The sequence below is a fragment of the Hyperoodon ampullatus genome (genome assembly GCF_949752795.1).
Source record: "Hyperoodon ampullatus genome assembly, chromosome: 8".
In the NCBI taxonomy this organism is placed as follows: domain Eukaryota; kingdom Metazoa; phylum Chordata; class Mammalia; order Artiodactyla; family Ziphiidae; genus Hyperoodon; species Hyperoodon ampullatus.
The window spans coordinates 53116089-53141447 of NC_136921.1; the positions used below are offsets into that span (position 1 = coordinate 53116089).

General features: G+C 38.9%; 1 protein-coding gene across 1 annotated transcript in view; it reads right to left on the minus strand.

Moving 5' to 3' along the window:
* Positions 1 to 21673, minus strand: part of MAP3K19 (mitogen-activated protein kinase kinase kinase 19) — a gene marked incomplete at its 3' end in the record, with an annotated part of 42879 nt that extends 21206 nt beyond the window's left edge. The window contains 7 exon segments of the mRNA XM_079710695.1: positions 2373 to 2394; positions 5396 to 5456; positions 5462 to 5491; positions 12700 to 12815; positions 16014 to 16129; positions 18589 to 18743; positions 21491 to 21673. Coding sequence (XP_079566821.1) covers positions 2373 to 2394; positions 5396 to 5456; positions 5462 to 5491; positions 12700 to 12815; positions 16014 to 16129; positions 18589 to 18743; positions 21491 to 21547 — 557 coding nt within the window. The 5' untranslated portion in view covers positions 21548 to 21673.
* Between the last annotated feature and the right edge of the window lie 3686 nt (positions 21674 to 25359).

A 25359-nucleotide genomic window follows, 5' to 3' on the forward strand; every position in this document is an offset into this window, starting at 1 on the left:
TCCTTTTTGGCCCACCTTCTAGAGAAATGGAAATAAAAACAAAAATAAATAAATGAGACCTAATGAAACTTCAAAGCTTTTGCACAGCAAAGGAAACCATAAACAAGACGAAAAGACAATCCTCAGAATGGGAGAAAATATTTGCAAATGAAGCAACTGACAAAGGATTAATCTCCAAAATTTACAAGCAACTCATGCAGCTCAATATCAAAAAAACAAACAACCCAATCCAAAAATGGGCAGAAGACCTAAATAGACATTTCTCCAAAGAAGATATACAGATTGCCAACAAACACATGAAAGAATGCGCAACATCACTAATCATTAGAGAAAGGCAAATCAAAACTACAATGAGATATCATCTCACACTAGTCAGAATGGTCATCAACAAAAAATCTACAAACAATAAATGCTGGAGAGGGTGTGGAGAAAAGGAAACACTCTTGCACTGTTGGTGGGAATGTAAATTGATACAGCCACTATGGAGAACAGTATGGAGGTTCCTTAAAGAACTAAAAATAGAACTACCATACAACCCAGCAATCCCACTACTGGGCATATACCCTGAGAAAACCATAATTCAAAAAGAGTCATGTACCACAATGTTCATTGCAGCTCTATTTACAATAGCCAGGACGTGGAATCAACTTAAGTGTCCATCGACAGATGAATGGATAAAGAAGATGTGGCACATATATACAATGGAATATTATTCAACCATAAAAAGAAAAGAAATTGAGTTATTTGTAGTGAGGTGGATGGACCTGGAGTCTGTCATACAGAGTGAAGTAAGTCAGAAAGAGAAAAATAAATACTATATGCTAACACATATGTATGGAATCTAAAAAACAAAACAAAACAAAACAAAACAAAAATTAAAAAACTGGTCATGAAGAACCTAGGGGCAAGATGGGAATAAAGACGCAGACCTACTAGAGGATGGACTTGAGGACATAGGGAGGGGGAAGGGTGAGCTGGGACAAAGTGAGAGATTGGCATGAACATATATACACTACCAAATGTAAAATAGATAGCTAGTGGGAAGCAGCCACATAGCACAGGGAGATGGATGTCTTTCATACCAGTTTTATAGTCATCCTTGAGGGCAAACACCTAGCTGACAAGTTGGAGTAAGAAAAACATACAGCATACTTTCCTAATAACTAAACTGTCAGTGAAAAGGATGTTCTAGTAAAGGCTAGGTACAGTTAGTATTTTGCTGTGGAAATTAGAAAACTGGGCAGTGTATACATGTGAACACGTTCTTAAGAATGACTGTACTTTTACAATCATTGAGGACTAATAAACCCTGATTATTTTTTTTTTACCCAGAATGTTTTGTGTGTGTGTGTGTGGTACGCGGGCCTCTCACTGCTGTAGCCTCTAACGTTGCGGAGCACAGGCACCGGACATGCAGGCTCAGCGGCCATGGCTCACGGGCCTAGCCGCTCCGCGGCATGTGGGATCTTCCCGGACTGCGGCACGAACCCGTGTCCCCTGAATCGGCAGGGGGACTCTCAACCACTGTGCCACCAGGGAAGCCCTACCCAGAATGTTTTTAAGCCAATTTAATGTGTTCAAAATCTGTTAATTGGTTGATTTCTTCTTTTATTTTGAAACAAGGAGCAAAGATACAATAAGCGAGTATGAGAAATACCTGCCTTTTTAGACATTGTGAAAAGTTAATGGCTCCTAAATGGAAAAAAAAAATTTTGGTCCTAAATGGCGGAGGGGAGGGGGAAAGATTATACAACATTCTGGCTCTGAAATCATCTTGGAACACATGTGTTCTCTTTTTGTCTTTTGAATACTGTGAGTAGTCACGGGAACCTCTAAACATATCCAGTGGTCCCGCAAAGAGGATGCACTGTTACATGTAAAAATAAAACACTTGCTCCCATCTGAGTGAATCTTTCCAGTAAGAAGATGTATTAATAAAATAACCCTGAGACTTCCTTGGTGGTCCAGTGGTTAAGACTTCACCTTCCAGCGCAGAGGGTGCAGGTTCGATCCCTGGTCGAGAAGATAAGATCCCACGTGCCTCGCGGCCAAAAACCCAAAAAATATAAAACAGAAGCAATATTGTACCATATTCAATAAAGACTTTTAAAAAATGGTCCATATCAAAAGAATCTTAATAATTAATTAACCGCACCAGAAAATGTTACAGTGGAGAGAAACTAAAAGGCAACATTTAAACACAACCAGAAACATAATTTCCTTGCAGAAGAGGTGCAAATGACATTTGTAAAAGTCGGGAAATGATGATTAATTTGTTAATGTAAGTGCTAAATCATTAAAATGAAAATTTAAAATTGGCCTAACCTAATTCATTCAATCAAGAAAAATTATTTTCTCCAGAGAAGTTTTACTTTTCTGTGTTTTCCACTTGTTCTGTTTAAATTGATGGGAATCGAATTTCAAAACATTTTGATAACCTCTCCACGTTTTGATAGTTTCCTAAGTCATGATTTTCAACAGAATTTTTTAAAACTACATTTTCCAGCCTTTTTTGCCACTAGAGTTCAGAAAGCTAACTTGAGACATGGATTCACATGGGTTACATGAGAAAAGATAAGGCACAGGCATCATTTGCTGATGTGGGTGTCAACAGAGGAGGGAGGTTCTGAGGTCAGTGTGGGAGCAGCTCCTGGTTGTGACTGAAGCAGCATAATCTGGGGGTCAGTAGCCAGTTTTGAGATGTAGCTACAAGAATTCTTTCTGACAATCCAACCTGGGGTCTGTTCTTCTCCCTTGGTTTTTCAATGGTCTGTGAATTTTCTAGTATCTTTGAAAACTTCCTTCCTTCTTCACTCAAGTAGAGTAGATTCTGTTATCTACACTTAAGAATTGTGATGATACACTATTAAAAATAAATTAAGCCCAGTAATTTCAGAAAATAGGTTCTTATTCACTCATGAAAAGGGTAATTTTACATGCTCAATTTCCAGCCTATGAGGTTTGCATCTGATATGTTCTGGGAAAATAGCTGATTGAGGAATACAAGAAGGTTTTTATACTACGGAAAAAGATGAGGGATTTTGCGGGGGGATTTTATTTTACAAGTTACCATCTGTAAAAGCCCATAATAAAGCAAATGTACGCTGCAGGAATACTTAGTGGTTAAAAGACCAGGGGAGTTATCCAAACATTATATAAAGTTTATACATACTTTAGTCAGTGATGCTCCCTTTTAAAAGAATAATACAATGAACAGATATAAACTAAATGATTAAATGTGCATATCTAGAGCTTCCCTGGTGGCACAGTGGTTAAGAATTTGCCTGCCAATGCAGGAGACATGGGTTCGAGCCCTGGTCCAGGAAGATCCTACATGCCATGGAGCAACTAAGCCCATGCGCCACAACTATTGAAGCCCACGTGCCTAGAGCCCGTGCTCCACAACAACAGAAGCTACCGCAATGAGAAGCCCACACAGTGCAACGAAGAGTAGTCCCCGTTCGCCGCAACTAAGGAAAGCCCACATGCAGCAACGAAGACCTAACACAGCCAAAAATAAATAAATAAATAATTTAAAAAAATGTTCATATCTACAACAGAATAGTCACATGGTATGTGCATAAAGTCTTCATAACATGTGCAAGCACTTTAACATTAACAACCTGGAATATGTTATTGGTAGAAACATGTAAATGGGATTTAAAGAGATTTATTGCTGTTTAAGATGTATACAATGCACAATAATACCCCAAACAGTTTTATTTCAGGCTTTGTGACTTAAAAGAGTAACTAGTTCTAGTGAAGACTCTTATCAACTATGAGAGGAAAATTTAGAAACGTAATTGCTTCTTTCAAATGGTAACCCAAGTTATGAAAGCTTAAAACTGCAAGGGCTTAGTCGAGATGCTGCATGAGTGTTATGGTTCCTATATGAAAACCTAAAATCTTACAAATTGATTTTAAAAGAATTATAAGCACCTCAAATGGCAAGTCACCTCCAAATTGAGCAGAATAAACACATTATTTTAACCTCTTGGAAGATGATGGGGAACACAGTCAGGCTTCTGAGAACTCAGCTTTGAAACCTTTGAAAGTCAAAGGCAGATCACATAGACTGTTTGGAAGGGGATCAGAACTTGTTTATTTTAATTAGGTCTTTCAGGGTTCATCGTTTCAAATGTTATTAAATTATTCCCCGCCCTCCGCCAGGGGAGAGGAGATACTGAGTGAGTTTGAGAAAGACTGAAGGCTCCCCAGAAGAGGGCAGCATCACATAAGGGGCCAAAGGAGACAGCAGCTAGGACAGCACTGTGGCATTCAGGGTGGTTGACAGGGATGAGAAAAAAGACATCCAGAAAGCAGCTTCGCTGGAGTGTTAGAAATGCAAATAGGAAAATTACCAGAGAGAGATTGGAGCAGTTCAAATAAACATTTCATTTAAGAAGTTTGTAGTAGGGGGACTTCCCTGGTGGCACAGTGGTTAAGAATCTGCCTGCCAATGCAGGGAACATGGGTTCGAGCCCTGGTCCAGGAAGATCCCACATGCCGTGGAGCAGCTAAGCCCGTGCCACAATTACTGAGCCTGCGCTCTAGAGCCCGCAAGCCACAACTACTGAGCCCACGTGCCACAACTACTGAAACTCGTGAACCTAGAGTCTGTGCTCCACAACAAGAGAAGCCACCGCAGTGAGAAGCCCGCACACCGCAAAGAAGAGTAGTCCCCGCTCGCCGCAACTAGAGAAAGACTGCACGTAGCAACGAAGACTCAATGAAGCCAAAAATAAACAAATAAATTTATTTTTTAAAAAAAGTTTGTAGGCGAATAGATGACAGACAAATGTGATCTCTGTGATGCCTATTTTTTTGAAGTGAGAATCTGCAAATACTTTGTGATCTGTTCAACACAAGGACACTTATGGGTAGGACAGGATGACATATTTGGAATGGGCATGGTTCTGGAAAATTCCAGACTTATGACCTCCTAGAATACAAGAGTGCAACTTGGGCCTTTAGTTCTTTGTTCAGGCCCCCAACTCCCCCTCAAGGGAGGAGCTCTGGGATGACAGATAGTGGAGAGATGCTTGCCCCTGGAAGAGAACAGATCCCTGGAGCTGATGGAAGATTCTGAGAGGAAAGAAATGAGGGATAAGATGTTATTAGACAGAAAAGAAAGGAGATGAGAACAGTAGGCTGAGCTGGAGTGGGGTAGAACGAAGAGGAGAGACAGAAGAGGGATGCCCATTTTGGCTGGGCAGATTGACAAGACTCACTGATTCAGGTATGGGCCAAAGGATAGGATTATGAGTGATTTTTCTTTTCCTTTGTGCTTGTCTGTGATTTCAACGTTCCTGCACTGAGCACTACCAAAATTAGGGGGGAAATCCAAATAATCCATGTTATCTTTGTAACCATATCAAGGATAGAAGACAGATACCTTCTGTCCTGGGTTGCCAGTCTTGTCCATCACCACTTGGATCTCCTTTTTCACTAATCAGTTGGAATGAGTGCAGACATCATCTTGGTCAAACTCCTGAAATATCATAAAATAGAAACTCAGTTGTTCAATGTAGTACTTGGTTGGCAGAGTGAATGTTGATTTTTTTTCTAGGCTAAAGTTTCACACTGTGGATTCCTTTTAAATCGGATAAAGTATTTAGGACTAAAAAAATGGGAAAGTATTCGCCTCCAGAGCACCAGGCTCAGACAGACACGGACGTGATTAACTGCATAATCAAAAATGAAGATCAAAGCTGAAATCACTGAGACACATAGAAATTCAATATTTTATACTTTATCATGTCCGTGTCCAGGCTGTTAAACTGCCACAAATTCCATCTGGGTGGGTAACTGGAAAGAATCCTTTGGCCACAGTCCGTGAACAACCCCAAAGGAACATGATCTTTTCCATAATGCCTCCCTGGGGCATCATTTGTAAATGATGAGGGTAGAAATCCCTGCCCCATATGGAAGCTGCAGATATAACCTTAGACTGAAAGGAGGCAGCAAAGCTGATTAAAGTTTTCACTATGACAGCTTTTTGATCTAATCGTGGTATGTAACCTCTAAAGCTTTCCTTTTACCCTCTAGAAAATAATCATTATGCTGAAAAACACGGTTGAGAAACAGCTTGATTTATAAAAAGTACTCCTAACTCTCTAAAGGAGAAAGGTTTTCTATGAGAATTCATTGTTGTTGACAGTTTCCTTCATTAGAAGTTGTTGCTGGTGATTTTGCCCTTTCTAACATCTAGAACAGTGATAGATGCAAGTAGTAGTTAAAATATCCCGTCACAACCTGGATGTTACAACTGGCTGTCTGGCTTCTGTGATCTGGTTGAACCGCCTATTTAAGGAGACTGTTGGATAAAAAGCCTTTGCCCTAAATGCAGATGCCTGTTGGACAAGCAGGTAGCCTTTATCACCAAACATCATCTGATATTTCATTCACTAATTCCCAAGAGAGCTTGGGAATCTTTTCTTTTTGCTTTGTTCATTTTAATTATCACAGAAAAAAATAAAAATAAAACCCTGCATTTATACTGCCATGAAAATATTTTAGGTGTTCAATTGTAATAACTTAGTAGTACATCATTTTTAAGATTTTTTTTTGATGTGGACCATTTTTAAAGTCTTTATTGAATTTTTTTCTATTTTTAAAAATCTTTATTAGAGTATAATTGCTTTATAATGTGTTAAGTTCTGCTGTGCAACAAAGTGAATAGGTTATATGTATACATATATCCCCATATCCCCTCCCTCTTAAGCTTCCCTCCCACCCACCCTATCCCACCCCTCTCAACTGCTCAGTTCATTCATTAGCTGGTCCCTTAAGAAAAGTTGGAAGACACAGAGTGTGGGCACACCTACCTACAAAACCCATCATGACTACTAGCATTTACACATAAAGTGCCAGACACTGTTGCACCTTTCACATATTAACTAATTTAATCCTCACAACAACTCTAGAGGTAGGAACTATTGTTCTCTTTTGTATGTGAGGTCCAGAGAAGTTAAGTAACTTACCCAAGGTCACATAGCTAGCCTGAAGTCTGGTTACAGAGGTCTTAACTACTCTGCTTTCTTGTTACTATGAAAAACTTGAAACAGAGTCTCAACAAGAACCAGAAAGAAAAGAATCAATAACAGTGAGCAAAATTAAGAGAAAGAATACTCAAACCTGATTTATAGGTTTTGCACAGGAAAAGATAAAATAAAAGATGTGTGATGCCTACAATCTCCTGACAAAAATTTCTTCCGTAGAATAAACTGAAAAACCATAAGTATCACAAACAAAAAGAATGTAGGGAATAATGTCTACTTTGAAGGTTATCATGGAAATGAAGACAAAAGCAGAAACAGCTCAGAATTTTCTAATTTCTTTTAGAATACTAAATATGAATGACTTTAAGGAGTGCTTGGGTGCTACAAGGAGGAAAATTAAAATAATGACACTCAGTTGTGAGTGAAGGAGAGAAAATGTTAGAATAGCACATCCCAAACATAAATGGAGTTCATAAACCATTGACAGTGATGCAGGAGGTGACAACAGACTAGATAGAGGGCATAGCATTCTAATCTGTAAACAACAGAATGCCAACCACACAGAAAAGAGGCATAGAAATCATACGTAATTAAATTTAGAAAGATGATTCTCCTTAGATGAAAAAAGATTGGGAGAGGGTATGAAGAGCCTCTCAGGAGCAATCCTACAAGCAAGGCAGCTGCTTATATTTGTAAACTATAAAAACCTATTACAGACAACCCAAAAGAAAAGCAAGCTTTCATTCAAAGAAAAGAAGTGAAGAATGACCTTGGGTTTTGCAATTTAAGCACTAGAGAAAGCACTAAGAAGAAGAGGCAAATTCAATAGTGAGAGTCTATTTCTCCTTCAGAAATGAGTTCAGTTATTTCAACCATAATAAGAAAAATATAGAGTGAAAGTTCAGAAAAATGTTTTGCAAGAAAAAATATACTAATATGAAAGGATTTTTAGTCTTTTTAAGAAAGAAAGTTCCGGGGGGCTTCCCTGGTGGTGCAGTGGTTGGGAGTCCGCCTGCCGATGCAGGGGACGCGGGTTCGTGCCCCGGTCCGGGAGGATCCCACATGCCACGGAGCGGCTGGGCCCGTGGGCCATGGCCACTGGGCCTGCGCGTCCAGAGCCTGTGCTCCGCAACGGGAGAGGCCACAACAGTGAGAAGCCCGCGTACCGCAAAAAAAAAAAAAAAAAAAAAAGAAAGAAATTTCCTAACTATACCACAAAAAAAAGAAAAGTAAATGAGTTTTTGTTTATCAATTTCTGATGCATGACACGCATTTTAAAGATTGGTCTCTAGGTATTTTATTCCAATTACTATGTAATATTAGTAGTCAAAAACAATACAACCTTCAATGTTGTGACAAAGCCTACTACACAGCAAGGTTTCTAAGCCTTGCTGCTATTGACATTTGGGGCTGGGTGATTCTTTGCTGTGGAAAGCCTGCCCTGCACACTGTAGGATGTTTAGCAGCATCCCTGACCTCTACCCACTGGATGCCAGCAGCACTTTTGCCCCGGTTGTGACACCAAAAATGTCTCTAAGCCTTGCTAACTGCCTCCTGAGGGGTAAAATCACTCCCTTTTGACAACCACTGTACTAAAGCAACTTTGGTGAGAAGGAGGCTAACCTCTTTAGAAAAGTTACAAATGCACAATAGTAAAATATTCAAATAGTATTAAAAATAAATGTTTCCATTCTACCTCCTCCCATCCCAGGCCCCAGAGGAGTCGGGATTTAACCATTTCTGTATTTTAATTTTTAATTAGTTTTCATTTTTATCTAACTTATACATTTTTTAAAAGTCAAATAATGGTTAAAAACAAAAACTTATAACAAAAAATGTCATCAGTTGCCTTCCCCACTCTTTCCCCCAGAGGCAGCCAGTTCCAGCCTTTTAAGTGTTTCTTTTGGTATTTTCTTCCATATCTCTAGATAATGTACTTATCCTGCTGTCACTAAAGTGATATATTACCTACTGGCTTCTTATTATTGCAGTTGACAATTTAATATTCTTATACTTTGCCTCTAACTTCCCAGTAAATTCACCCTCTTTTTCTTGTTAAATCAATAGGCAAAGTTCAAATTATGATTATTTGAGTATTGTACTATACTGTATGTATTGCACTGTAGTAGTGCAATAGTAGTGTAGTATGTTTATACTTTCCTGAATAACTTTTTTCCTGCACAAAACCCAAAACCCCTATTTTTATTTCATTCACAATTTAACTTAACATTTAATTCCTTTTCTTATATTTTTTTAAATCTTAAATCTTCCAAACATCCTCTGGTCTTTTCACCAGGTTAAATATATCAGATAATATATCAGTTCCATCTTCTTCCTGGAAATCTCCATTATCCTGTTCTCCCTCACTCCTCCCATCCCCCAAGGGTCAGAGCTCTTTGTTCTCTAGACTTCAGACGTGGCTGAAGCCCTGGGACTTGCTTTCTGCTTTATACCAAGGATACCCTCCTCTCTTGTGTTAGGTTCCAGATCCCCTGAATCATGGATCCAATTTTCCCCTCCATTTTTATCTTATTTCGTTAATTTAACAGAGCACATAGTAGCTTCCTTAAAAGGTGTATGAAATGTAAAATGTTTGAGCATTTGTGTGTCTGAAAAATGTCTTTATTCAACTCTAATACTTGACTTATAGTTTGTCTGGATATAAAATCCTAGGTTGAAAACCATATTTTTTCTCAGATATTTGAAGGCATACCCCTTCCCTTTAATTTACTTTTAAGTATAGCATACATTCAGAAAAGTGCACATATCATAAGTGTATAGAGTAGTGAATGTTTATAAACTGAACACACTCATGTAACCAGGACCCGGATCAAGTAAAAGACTTCTTAGACGTAAAAATCAAGACCAGTAAAGGAAAAAGTGGGTACACTGGTTTTCATCAAAATTAAAAACTTTTGTTTGATAAAAGAATTGTCAAAAAGGTGAAAAAGGGCTTCCCTGGTGGCGCAGTGGTTGAGAGTCTGCCTGCCGATGCAGGGGATGCGGGTTCGTGCCCCGCTCCGGGAAGATCCCACATGCCGCGGAGCGGCTAGGCCCGTGAGCCATGGCTGCTGAGCCTGCGCGTCCGGAGCCTGTGCTCCGCAACAGGAGAGGCCACAACAGTGAGAGGCCCGCGTACAGAAAAAAAAAAAAAGGTGAAAAAAACCCCAAGTTTTTCTTATTGGCTAGCAGAAAATATCTGTGAGTCACACATCATTCAGAATATATAAAGAATTCTCTAAACCCAACGATAAGAAAACAAACAATTCAATCAGAAAATGGACAAAATATTTGAACAATTTATGCTGATGGCAAATAAATTTTTTTAAAATGTTCAACATTGGTCATTAGGGAAATGCAAATTAAAACCACAATGAGATAACACCATATACTTATTTTGGTTTAAATTTTTAAAAATGGTTAAAATAGAAAATACTGATAGTACCAAATGCTGGCAAGGGTATAGAGAAACTGGATGTCTCATTTATTGCTGGTGGGAATATAAAATGGTAGAGCCACTCTGGAAAATTGTTTGGCAGTTTTTAAAAAAAACTAAACACACATTTACCAAATGACCCACTGATTGTACTCCTGGGCATGTACCCTAGAGAAATGAAAACATAAGTCACACAAAAATTTATACATGAATGTTCATAGTAGCTTTATTTGTAATAGCCCCAAACTAGAAACAACCCAAATGTCTTTCAACAAGTGAATGGCTAAATAAACTGTGAAACAAAATATAATTGTAATAGAATACTACTTAGCAATAGAAAGAAACTATTGGTACACACAATAGCTTGGATCTATCTCAAGAGCATTATGCTGAGTTGAAAAAGCAATCTTAAAAGTTCACATGTATGATAATTTCATTTATATGACATTTGTGAAATTACAAAATTATAGAGTTGGAGAATAGATCAGTGGTTGCCAGGAGTTAGCAGGGAGGATGTGGCAGTAAAGAGAGGAGTAAGAGGGCGTTCCTTTGTGGAGACAGACCAGGTTTGTATCTTGATCATGATAATACAGGGGATAAAATGTCATAGAACTGTACACACAGGCACACAAAAACAGAAGAAGAAAAAGGAATGCATTCAAAGACTAGTGAAATCCAACTAAGGTCTGTAGTCTAGTTCCTTGTATTGTGTCAATATCAGTTCCCTAGTTTTGACAATCAGCTATAGTTATGATGATAATTCCAATTGGTGGTAGCTCATGGAGGTTATACAGCACATCTCTATTCTATTTTTACAATTTCTTGTGAATCTATACTTATTTCAAACTAATTTTTTACTCAAATTTTTGTTTTTTGTTTTCTTGTTATTTTGGGATGATATTTGGAAGGAGAAAGGGACTGAAAGATCTTACTCCACCATCTCCAAAACTCTTTGTATTGTTTATACATATTATAGTCCATACCTCATTACCTTTTAGAAATAGACAATTTTGTGGTCATATTCTTTTTTTTTTTTTTTTTTTTTTTTTTTGCGGTATGCAGGCCTCTCACTGTTGTGGCCTCTCCTGTTGCCGAGCACAGGCTCCAGATGCGCAGGCTCAGTGGCCATGGCTCACGGGCCTAGCCGCTCCGCAGCATGTGGGATCCTCCCAGACTGGGGCACGAACCCGTGTCCCCTGCATTGGCAGGCGGACCCTCAACCACTGCGCCACCAGGGAAGCCCTGTGGTCATATTCTTTATTACCAATAAAATATAAGGTAGGAATTTCTCTTTTTTTGGTGGGGATCGAATCCAGGTCCCCACAGTGAAAGCACCAAATCCTAACCACTGGACGGCCAGGGAATTCCCATAGAGTAGTAATATTTTTAACAATTTGGGCTATGTTAATTTTTATAAAAATTCAAAAGGTACACATGAGTATACCTTTGCAAAGTTTTTCTCCAATTCTGTTCCTTTAGGCAACCACTTTACCAGTTTACTGTACATCTTGGGAATCATTCCATAATTTTCCATGGGCACAATGTTTGTTACCACTACTGCTACTATACTTTGTGGAGTCATTCATCATGGGCAGGCGGTGATGACCAGGGCCAAGAAGAGGTACCTCCTTTGTCGTACCCTGTGATGGATTTGACATGATCAGAATAATGATTTGCTCCTTTTCCACATTAACATACATAAAGACAAGCTACATTTTACTATTTAGTATGGATTCAACTGCAGTAATATTCTGTGGTATTCCATACACACACACACACACACACACACACACACACACACACACACAGTGCATGAGACTCAGAGTTGACTAGCTCATTACTGCCCTGAGATTAAACTCATGAAAGACTGTCATTAATTGTACTTTAAGTTTCTTTACAATCACATTTAAATCTATAATTGCAATATATGATTGTTATAAATATTCAAGCAGCACAAATGAAGTAGATGTAAATACAGTAAGTGTACATGGAGTAGCTTATCCATTTTTCTGTTACTTTGTTTTTTTTTTTTTTTTGCGGTATGTGGGCCTCTCACTGTTGTGGCCTCTCCCGTTGTGGAGCACAGGCTCCGGACGCGCAGGCTCAGCGGCCATGGCTCACGGGCCCAGCCGCTCCGCGGCATGTGGGATCTTCCCGGATCAGGGCACGAACCCGTGTCCCCTGCCTCGGCAGGCGGACTCTCAACCACTGCGCCACCAGGGAAGCCCATGTTACTTTGTTTTTTTAAAGAGAGTTTCTTACCTTCCTGCTGCTAATGCTTTGCAAGATTATGTTTTGGTTTTTAGTAACTGTCATCATATCAGTTGGAGAAGAGTTTGTATCATGACAAATGTCAAGCAATGATTCAACATGTCTTTCTGCCAAAAGAAACATAATAATGTGTTTTGATGAGATGCATCTCCAGCAGTTTCACAGCAAGATCTAGCTCTAGGTTCTAAAATCAGTTCCATTTTGTCTAAGATTTTCTTGAAATAGTGGACTGGGATCCTGATGAAGCTTTGGGCCATAATTTTCACAAGAGTCCACCTAGAGGGGTGGGATAGGGAGGGTGGGAGGGAGGGAGACGCGAGAGAGAAGAGATATGGAAACATATGTATATGTATAACTGATTCACTTTGTTATAAAGCAGAAACTAACACACCATTGTAAAGCAATTATACTCCAATAAAGATGTTAAAAAAATAAAATAAAATGAAAAATAAGGAAAGAGAAATTATTATCATACAGACAGGAAAGTGATGGATGGTAAGGTAAAAACATACAAAAATGTTTGTCATTAATATTAAGTGGAAATATAGAAGATAACATAGAAAATAGATTAAAGATATAAATATGTGAAAAATATGCATGTAAATGGACAAAAATCAAAAGAAAACATGGAAAATGTTTATGTTATTAAGATTATGACAATTATTAAACATTTAAAATTTATTTTAATGTAATAACAAAATAAAAAGGAAGGAAATAAAAATTGCCCTTAATTAAAAAAAAAAAAAAGAGTCCACAGAATGAATGGGGTTTTGTCTGTTTATTTTTAAAAAGGGGCCAAAGTTTCGAGCACACTTCCTGTCCAGCACTTGAAGCCACATTAAACTGATAGAGTTCTAAAAACCAAACAGTGAATTTCCAGTTAGTTCCTGGGGGACATTGCTCTCATATTCATCCCTCTCCTGCTATCCTGACTTCTTCAAATAAGCACAGGCTCGTCCATGAAAACTTCCTCTTGCAATCGTTCTTCCATTTATCCTAATAACTGAAACAAATTTGAACGAGTGATCTACACTCATATCCTCCATTTCTTCACCATATCCTCTTTCTTTACTCTTTGCAACCTGTCTTCTGCCTCTATCCTGCCATTGAAACTCTCACTTCCTTATCACATCGGCTTTGTAACCTCTTTTCCAATTTGACGTTGTTTCCCACTCCTTCCTTCTTGTAACTCTCTCCCAATTCTCCTCCCTTTCTCATTCCCCTGAGTCTCTATGTGCACAGCTCTCTCTAACTGTGGGCGCACCTCCTCTGTTCAGCCCCTGCAATTTTCTTACCATCATCAGTACACTAGTGATCTTACCTACTCTCAGGTCCTCACAATCTCCTTGTAGAGAACTCCCAAAAGAACATATCAACCCATCCATTCCCACAAGCCCTGTCCTACAGAAAATTGCTACTTTGAACGTCCTAAGTTTCCATCAAATGTAGTGTTTTACAACTCATTACCTTCAACATCCTCACCAAACCAAAGTGTTCTCCTATTTTGTTGATTGTATTTCTATCTCCCCACTTCCTAGGGCTGAAACATTGGAATCATGTTTAACTCACCTCCCTCAACCCTCGTCTCTGTGTCTCCTCTATCAATGTTACAGCACTAATTTCTGTGAATTCTTTCACAATCTCTTAGACTCACCATACCCAGCACTTCTCAGGCCCACTACACACCATGCCCAAAGACTCTTTTCCTGGTCCTTATAACCGCACATGGGTACTTCTGTAGTTTCTTAAGAGAGCTTCCCTGGTGTGAGTCTCTTCCTTCAAATTCATCCAACACAATGACAGCTTAATTTTCCTAAAACATGGCTTTCATCATTACCTGGCTTAAAAGTCTTTAGTGACTCTATTTTATTGGGAAAAAAAATGTCCTTCAGGCTGACATTTAATGAGTCCTCAATGGACCCAGTTTCTTTCTTTCTTTTTTTTAAAATAAATTTATTTATTTTATTTATTTATTCTTGGCTGTGTTGGGTCTTCATTGCTGCATGCGGGCTTTCTCTAGTTGCAGTGAGCAGGGGCTACTCTTCTCTTTATTGGGGCCCACGGACTTCTCATTGCAGTGGCTTCTCTTGTTGCGGAGCACAGGCTCTAGGCATGCAGACTTCCGTAGTTGTGGCTCGTGGGCTATAGAGCACAGGCTCAGTAGTTGTGGCGCACGGGCTTAGTTGCTCCCCGGCATGTGGGATCTTCCTGGACCAGGGCTCGAACCCATGTCCCCTGCATTGGCAAGTGGATTCTTAACCACTGCGCCACCGGGGAAGTCCCTGGACCCAGTTTCTTTATGTATCTAATCTTCTGTATTCCTTTTCCCTGACATGAACTGTTGGTTCTAGTCTCCCATTTGCTCCTGGGATAAGCCATGCTCACTTACAGTATGCTGCCTCTGCTCCACAAAATTAAATCTCATCTTTTTTTTTTTTTTTTTGCGGTACGCGGGCCTCTCAGTGTTGTGACCTCTCCCGTTGCGGAGCACAGGCTCCAGACGCGCAGGCTCAGTGGCCATGGCTCACTGGCCTAGCCGCTCCGCAGCATGTGGGATCTTCCTGGACTGGGGCACGAACCCGTGTCCCCTGCATTGGCAGGCGGACTGTCAACCACTGCGCCACCAGGGAAGCCCAAATCTCATCATTTTTTAAGGACCAGATTGAGTCTCACCTCTTCCATGCAACCTCCCTGGGGATAACCTTGTTCCCTGCCAAGAAGCTTCCAAAAAAAGCCAATCAAACAATAAAGTCAAGCAGCTTTCACAGTCACATGTGGCTCAGTGGCACTTTTTCTATTACACTTTTCTCTGTGGCTGGCTTTTTTGTCCTGCTCAGACTCTTTCTCCCTGCCTATATCACACCTTCTCTCTTCTTCTCTTCCTTCCTATCTTACCCAGCATTTGAGAACCACTGTAAGTCCTTCTTCCCCTTTCAAGTTTACAACAAGCTCTTTCTCCTCTGACTTACATGATGTGTCCCTGACTGTACTGAACACTTTCAAAAGGTTGGACCATGTCTTAGACTTCTTTGCCTGCCTCAGAGTATCTAGTTTTGGGTCTTGTACAAAGTCCCTGCTCAATAAATAGTTGTTCACTTGATTTCTTTTTTAAAAATTTATTGAAGTATCATTGATTTACAATGTTGTGTTAATTTCTACTGTACAGCAACGTGATTCATTTATACATATATACACATTTAGTTTGATTTCTTTAAATGGATCCATCAAATCCATGTAGAAAAAGAAAGATTTCTAATACAGCTTTTGTAGTTAGAGAATTTTGAAAGTGGAATAGAAATATTTACCTGGTTTTGGCATAGAATTCATTAGAATGTCCAATAACTGCTGTTTTCTGAAACTTCCTATTTGTGACACATAATGTATTGCTGATTTTCCACTAAAATCACAGAGTTTAGGGTCTCTAGGAAGAATAGAATCAACATCAAAAATTAGTTAGTTCAATCTATTGAAAAAGAAAACCACTGACATCAAATAAATAAAAGTTATTTATTTTACTATAAAAGTACTTTTACTTTTAATTACTATAAAAGTAATTTTATAGTTTGGGGATAACAATAATGACTTCAACATGTATGAGAGAGAGTGGCAAATTTTCAAGATTTTTAAGTGAGAAGAATATGCTGTATATCTTATGCCTCTCCCATTCTAAAAACCTTCTAAGGCAGAAAATTTCCAACTTTGGACAAGAAGTTTCATAATTCTTTAATAATGCCTAAATCAAGCAAAGATAAAAATTTTTTTTTAATTTTTATTTATTTATTTATTTTAGGCTGTGTTGGGTTTTCATTTCTGTGCGAGGGCTTTCTCTAGTTGCAGTGAGTGGGGGCCACTCCTCATCGCGGTGCGCGGGCCTCTCACTATCGCGGCCTCTCTTGTCGCGGAGCACAGGCTCCAGATGCGCAGGCTCAGTAGTTGTGGCTCACAGGCCAAGTTGCTCCGCGGCATGTGGGATCTTCCCAGACCAGGGCTCAAACCTGTGTCCCCTGCATGGGCAGGCAGATTCTCAACCCCAGCGCCACCAGGGAAGCCCTAAAAAACATCTTGATTAACTGTTGTCTTATCACCTCCACATAGCTGACTTGATTGTTTTTTTTCTTTCCAATGGTTTAGTTAATTGCTTAGTCTTGATATTTCTTTTTCCTAATGCTAACAGCTAGCTCTTTTATAATTCAAAATAGTAGAATGGCCTAGCATCTCACTTTGAAATTAAACTGATATGCTTATTTCACAGGCTTTTGGTTGAGTGGAGTGATCATATCATAAAATCTCTGCATGATTTTTTCATTCCTCTTTGCCTTGCCCTGTGACTGTTAAGCCCAACTGACTGGTCTTAGGGCTCCTTGAATCAGCACCAATCTCCTCTCTCTGCTGTACTGGATCCTAGAATTAGACATGAGCTCAGAGAGGTCCAAAGGGTAAATGATGGAACTCTTATTAACAGATTATGGTGAGAGAAACAATGACTAAACTTGCTTCACTAGTCACATTCTGGGACCAGGAGCGAATTGATCATGGTTTCCAACCTAACACCTTTGAATTTGAATCTCTTTATTGCTATGGGACAGGGTAATGTTTTATGATCTGCAACAATATTCTTATGACCTTTTCTCCATCAAAAGTCATGATTCAAAAGAGTTAGCATGGGACCAAGAATCAATGGACTGCCACTACCTTGATATGTGGCCTTAAGCAAGTCATTTATCTTGTTAGGACCTTGTTTTGCTCATCTGCCTTGATTAGTGTTTCTTCATGTGGTGTCCTTTGGTCTCCAGTATTCTGGACCCCACTCCAGGTCTACTAAACACCATCTCTGGGGTGATGTCCAGTAATCTCCATTTTTTTTTTTTTTTTTTTTTGCCGTACGCGGGCCTCTCACTGTTTGTGGCCTCTCCCGTTGCGGAGCACAGGCTCCGGACGCGCAGGCTCAGCGGCCATGGCTCACGGGCCCAGCCGCTCCGCGGCATGAGGGATCTTCCCGGACCGGGGCATGAACCCGCGTCCCCTGCATCGGCAGGCGGACTCTCAACCACTGCGCCACCAGGGAAGCCCTAATCTCCATTTTTAACAATCTCTTCAGCTGTTGTTTAACGCTAAAGTTTGACATAGCTTCAGACTTCCATCTTCATCCTATTATACTAATTGATCCTTTTACAATAGATCATGTTCTTGACTATACTTTTGTTCTGGAAGTTTCATCTTCCTTTTTTATTCCCAAAACAAAATTCCTGTGAAATACTGAGAAAGAGCTTTGTCCATCTTTTCTTATTTGATGACAAGATAAATAGGTAGCAAACAGAATTAGGAAACTGCAATTCTGACATGAAAGACTGTTTATTAACCCTCTAATTTTTAAAAGAAATTGTTTACGTCTCCTATCCTAAAAGAGCAGGCTGACATGTAATCTTTAGATAACTGTAAATCATTACTATAAATTGTTTTTGATAATTGACAGTACTTTCTGCAATAATTAGTAACATTTAGGGGGTAGGGAGCTGTATACTCCAGAATTATTTGACATTCCCAGGAAGTACCAAAAGAGTAAGTATTTAAACAAGTAAAACAAAGGGCCAATATCATAAGAATAATAGATAGCAACCTCTAACATCTGTACATCACTTTGCAACTTCGAAGTCCCTTTTGTGACCATGCATGTGCGTTTCATATATATATACATTATATATATATATATCTTATATATATACAGCATTTAATATATATTCACTATATATTTATATATATAAAGAACTATATATATATATATATATATAGCAATATATACGTCTAGGTTTGCAAATGACTTTGTAAGTAACAATGGCAGAGACACCCTTCCTTGGGTGCTGACTGACCACTTATACTCACGCGTGATGCCTGAGGAGCTCAAACAGAACCTCCGCAGGTCTACAGAGTGTTAACATATAAAGACTCTCAAACAGGTCCACATCTCTCACAGCCAGCATCAGAGGGGTGAAGCCATGTTGGTTTGGGAAATTTATATCTAGGAACTCTTCAGATGCCTTTAAAAACATGAAACTTTATTTCTGTTATGTCTTTACTGCATGTCTATTAATACTAATCTTTGCATTTTCATTGTTTGGCCAAATTCTCAACTTTAAGACATTCTTCCTCAATATCTTGAGAGGGAGCTGATTAACTGAAAGAACACAGGCCTGAGAGACAGACAGATCTCTGTTTGAATTTGAACTTTTTAAATTGGTTATTTAACCTCCCTGACAGGGTTATATCAAGGACAGTCTGTTAAAAGTTGATCAAATCACCCTGATGAAATAAGGGACCCCTAGTTAAATGATGAATACTTTTCATCTGGGATATAATCATACTAAAAAATTATTTGGTATTTATCTGAAATTCAAATTTAAATGAGTGTCCTGTATTTTTATTTGCAAAATCTGGCAACCCTATACACTGAACTTCAGGGGCTTCAGCTGCAAAGTGGGAATAATAGTGTTTACCCTTCAGGGTTGTTTTGATGATTGGAGATAGATAGAATATGAAAAGCACTGAGCAGAGTGTTTGATACATGCACAGTAAACATTTGTGGAATGAATGAATGATTTACAATGACAAGGTAGCTTATTATTTAACAGTATTTATATAGTCAAATGGATGTGAATATATAGATGTTATATGTTTTTTTAATGAAAGTAAAATTTAATTTGGATAATTCAGAACTGAGAAGCTACTGGAAGGCCAAATTATCCAAATTGTTTATTTTCTAGACCAAAGTAACCCATGAATTTCCATCTCTATTTCACTTTATGCCACATCAATACAGTCGGTGTCTCTACCCCAGTTTCTCCAGGGACAGACTGGAGATAATGATATTACCTCAGAGGGGTGCTGTGGGAATTAATCAGTTATTATTTTTTTAGTCTCTGAAAAGAAACCACTTCTTATATCAATGTTTATTATTAGTTAGAACTAACATGAAAGTTTTGAGCTGAGAATAGTTTTCCAATAGCACAGTAATTGAGGATCTGTTGATTAAACTCTGGATTCAGTTACAGGTACCAGTTTTTTAAAACTTAGGGACTTATCTTGAGGAATGAAAAATGTGGTTATGAAAACAGACATTGTCCCACTACTGGGCATATACCCTGAGAAAACCAGAATTCAAAAAAAGCCGTGTACCAAAGTGTTCATTGCAGCTCTATTTACAATAGCCAGGACATGGAAGTAACCTAAGTGTCCATCAACAGATGAATGGATAAAGAAGATGTGGCATATATATACAATGGAATATTACTCAGCCATAAAAAGGAACGAAATTGAGTTATTTTTAGCGAGGTGGATGGACCTAGAGATTGTCATACAGAGTGAAGTAAGTCAAAAAGAGGAAAACAAATACTGTATGCTAACACATATATATGGAATCTAAAAAAAAGAAAATGGTCAGAAGAACCTAGGGGCAAGACGGGAATAAAGATGTAAAGATGCAGACCTACTAGAGAATGGACTTGAGGATATGGGGAGGGGGAAGGGTAAGCTGGAACAAAGTAAGAGAGTGGCATGGGCATATATACACTACCAAATGTAAAATAGATAACTAGTGGGAAGCAGCCACATAGCACAGGGAGATCAGCTTGGTGCTTTGTGACCACCTAGACGGGTGGGATAGGGAGGGTGGGAGGGAGGGAGATGCAAGAGGGAAGAGATATGGGGACATATGTATATGTATAACTGATTCACTTTGTCATAAAGCAGAAACTGACACACTATTGTAAAGCAATTATACTCTAGTAAAGATGTTAAATATATATATATATATATATATATATATATATGGTGATGGAGCTAACAGATTTAAAAAAAAAGAAAGAAAAGAAAACACATTGAATGACAGCAACAACTGTTGAAAATACCATTAAAGTGAAATTTAGTGTCTTCCAAAAATATTTCTAAACCTCAGTTTATGATGTATGGCAATTTTAGACTATCGTTTAGTACAGCAAAATAATTTAGAGTTCTTTGGATTTTGTTGTCTGTTTCCTTGAACTCTAGGTGACCAGAATATCTTTCACTTTTTCTTTATCTGTGTCTCTACCATAAGGGAATAGAAGAAACTTTCCTAGCAGCAATTGATTTTCTTTCAGTTGGAAAGTCATGTGATCTGACAGTACCTCTGAAGGTAAATGCCAAGAGTAGGCAGTTGCCATTCACCAGTAATTAATGTCCTTGATTATGCATGTGGTTTTGCAAGTTACTTTGGGAAAGAGTCTCTATGGCCAGAAAATCTAAATAAGAAGATCAATACCCTAAAAAGACGGCATTTAAAAATGTATTCTCTTAACTTTAATCACAACTAAATATTATGCAAAGCATAGGCTCTCTGATTCCCTTTTCAAGATAAAGATAAAAACTGCAAATGGTCCAAAGGGATCTAAACAGCAATCGTACAAATGGCAATGATGTCAAGGGAACGCCTGTGAGTAAGTTGACAGTGGTTCTCCAGGGGCATCCTTGGGAGCACATTATTTCCCAGGGGTGCTACATGACTTCTCCTCGCATCCAGCTGGAAGAAGGTGTAAATAGGCTGCTGCTGTGTTCTTTTATTATTTTGTTTTCCACCCCAAGTGTCCAATTTAATTCTGTTTCTTTCTCATATTTCCTGCCTGAAACTTTCTGGAACTGCATTTGAAAAGAACTTATTTTTCTTTAAAAGGAGTCATACGTAGTCTGTTCCTTTCTCACCCCTCACCCACTCACCTACCCAAAGACAGAAGCAAACATCAGATTAACTGATCAGCAAGTGTTGAAGTTGTTCAAGGTCATCTTGCCATGAACTTTGAAGAAGTTGCATTTGGGGAACCTGGATTCCATTGATGGCCAAGAGTTACCTTTGGACATCACAACTAGCCACATGGACCGCGGTTTGATTTCTTTAATTGCAAAGGGTAATATCTACTCCATTTTCCAGAAGAAATCCAACAACCTGCAACACCACAGCATTCTAATTTAGCCTTTTTGAGTACCAATAGTGTCTTCTGGGTTGGGTAGAAAACTTATTTAGTGGGGCACAGCTCTGATTCATGCTATAAGAAAGGAGGATAAGAGAGGCATAAAAATGAAGGATTGATTTGGATGCAGGTGACTGCTATTGCCTTTTTTTAATTTGGGAAACAAAAAATCTCCATGATAATGGGTAGTTTGGGGATACCTTTTTTTTTTTTTTTTTTTTGCAGTACGCGGGCCTCTCACTGTTGTGGCCTCTCCTGTTGCGAAGCACAGGCTCTGGACGCACAGGCTCAGCGGCCATGGCTCACGGGCCCAGCCGCTCTGCAGCATGTGGGATCCTCTCGGACCGGGGCACGAACTCGTGTCCCCTGAATCGGCAGGCGGACTCTCAACCACTGCGCCACCAGGGAAGCCCCTATATACTTATTTTTGAAAACAGTATTTGCAGTATCATTTCAGTTAAAAGAAATGCTTTCAGAAAAAAAGATAATTAAAACCTGTCCTTCAATAAAGATGAAAACTGGATAATCAAATAACAACTAGACTAGAAATACATATTTATATCACCAGCTCATCTATAAAGTGGGAATAAAACCCCAAAGGTATTTTTTCCCAAGCTTATTGCCCCTAGCAATGAAATGACAATGCATGTTATGGAATCGTGGACTTAACTCTTAAGTGAGAGCCTTTCAAAAGTAGTATCTACCTCAAAAATAAAAACTAAAATTAATATTTAAACCAACTGCAACCCAAAAATTATTAAATAAAATCACTACAGTACTGAGCACTGTGGTTGTTTATTTGGTAATCTACTGTCTCATACACTCAGCAGTGACTGGAGGAGGACAATAATGATTGAACTGACATACAATAGTATCCCTATACATGGGTAGCTCTTTCAATGAAAGTGGACGGACCCACCCTGCTTTTTATTAGTGAGCTCCATTTCCTCTTCTGATCTTCAATCTGTACATTTCCATCTTAAGTTTTTTCATGAAAAAGCTTTTCTCAATTTTTCTTTTAGGATTGTTTTGATCAACGATTTTTTTAAGCAATAACATTTCATTCCACAGGGATTGCTGGTTTTGCATCTATTGAAGCCCTGTTCTTGTATCTTTAATTGTATGTATGATTAATCTACAATACTTGTAAAACAAAATCTTTTTATTATACTTTACATATGATTTGGAATCTTATGTAATTAAGACTTAAAGCAATGGGAATCTCCTTTTATGTTAAGAAAATATAGCCAAGAACACATACAATACTGAGTGGCACAAGAAGGTTTATACCATGTGAAGTTAACACATATATAGGTGATTAAACTAAAATAAAAGATTGTTGCTGGGTATAATTCAATGGACATAAGTATTTTTATATACTTCTCTTGTCCTTACCAGTTTAGCCTACTGGTTTAGAGGCATTTATATAAAGTATTGGATGGGATTGTTTCAATATCTGAAAAGTCAAAAATAGCTTATTACAACGACTCTAAGGATATAATTATTTGAGATTAGGACACAGTTTCCTCTATCAGTTTACCTGATGTTCCTCCTTTGGGACATCCTTGGGGAGAAAAAAAAAGTTGCAACATTTGGTATTATCCAAAATGTGATGAAAAGTGGAGATTTGGCTTACCTGTGGTATGTTTTGCAGAGGAAGTTGGTCCACTGTTGAAGAAATACCAAGCCAAACAGCAGTCAACATCATTCTAATTCATCGTGGCACTGATTTCTGGGACAGCTGTCAACCCACACTTCAACAAGGGATCCATTTAAAAGCAGCATAGATATCGATTTTTTCTTTGATTATTTTCCAGTGGTTCACAGCTCACAGTACTTGAAAAAAAAGATATTTAAAGCTGGTTCTGAGTGCACAAACCCTTCAGTTAGCTGCAGAGACTGCTTAGTTTATGGCCTGTCACCTGGGCAACCATCCACTGTGCATTTAGCTTGGAGATTTGAAAGCAGTACAATTTCATTCAAGAAGGAAAACAAGGGTGTACACTCTTCGAAGTTGCTGTTTAGATGCTTAAAAGAGTTCGACCCCTATGGACTATCATGGTTGGCACAATTGCCATTATCACCTTATCCACTGAGATTTTTTCCAGGAAAGCTGTACCTTTATAATTGCTGTAATGTGCCAAAAGGGCCCCTTTCCAAATCTGAATATGGGTTACAGAGTGAGAATCCCATAGATTACCCCCAAACTTGTTGTATTCTTAGAGTCATGCTTGAGAAAGCACTAGTGAATGGAAATTCTTATGTGAGAACATATTTCTTGTCTAGACATGTGCTATTCCAGAGCGAAAGCTTCAGTAAATGGACTGGATTTTTGTTTGAGTCATAAATGGTAATAAATCCAGCTGAAAGAGACTTTAAACTATGGTCTACCAAAACATACTCATGAGGAAGTAGACTCAGGGCACTCCAAAATATAAGGTCACCTGGCATCCCTGTGCCGCCAAATTCTTTTCCACCACTTACTGAAGGATGCAGCGGTTTCTCTTCTAAAGATGTACTTAACACTATATATACTCAACTGAAAAGGGTTTAAATATTTTATCATAACAACAACTAACATTTATTAAATGCTTCCTGGGTTCGTCCTTTACATGAATGATGTCATTGAACCCTCACAACAACTCTATGGAATAGATACTATAATCACCATCTTTCCCATGTTACAGATGAGGACAATGAGGCTTAGACATTTTAAGCTAACAAATGGTAGAGCCTGGGATTAAATCTAAACAGCCTGATCACCATGTTGAAATATTCACCACTTTTACTAAGCTAACATGCAACACACACACACACACACACACACACACACATTTACACACTCAGATACTCACACACTTGCTCACACACACTTCTCCAGTGAGTGAACACGACAGGGTAAAAACCACTCAGAGATTGCTAGGTTTCTGTATACTCTTTCATCAACCAATTCAGCCTGATGCAGATTGACACGAATCCAAGTACAAAGCAGTTTGTTACTGTTTTACTTCCTACATCCTACCTTGTTTCTACTCCCAGGAGGAATAGTACTCTCTCTTAGCTTTTTTTTTTTTTTTTTTTTTTGCGGTACGCGGGCCTCTCACTGTTGTGGCCTCTCCCGTTGCGGAGCACAGGCTCCGGACGTGCAGGCTCAGCGGCCATGGCTCACGGGCCCAGCCGCTCCGCGGCATGTGGGATCTTCCCGGACTGGGGCACGAACCCACGTGCCCTGCCTCGGCAGGCGGACTCCCAACCACTGCACCACCAGGGAAGCCCTCTCTTAGCTTTTATGTCAAGAGAAAGTTACAAGTACTGTAGTTTCCGATGTTTAGCACTTCTACAGGGTTACCCTTGGGTTCAGGATGGTCTGCAATCCATGAATCTTTCACTTGGTTCCCCAAAGAGTAATCCTCCTCCTGTGTCTCGTTTTGAGAAATAGTCATTCATTCAAATCATGTTTTTTCAAGAAACTGAGTTTTTCAGAAAAGTGATGAGACAAGCATGCAAAACTAGGGCAGTATTAGGTGATAAGGCCACCAGAGAGCTGTGTAAAATGCTCTAAGGAAGCACAGGAGGGGAGTGTCTAACTTTTGGAGATATACCATGTTCATAATTAGGAGGCTTGATGTTGTAAAGACATAAATTCTTCTAGAAG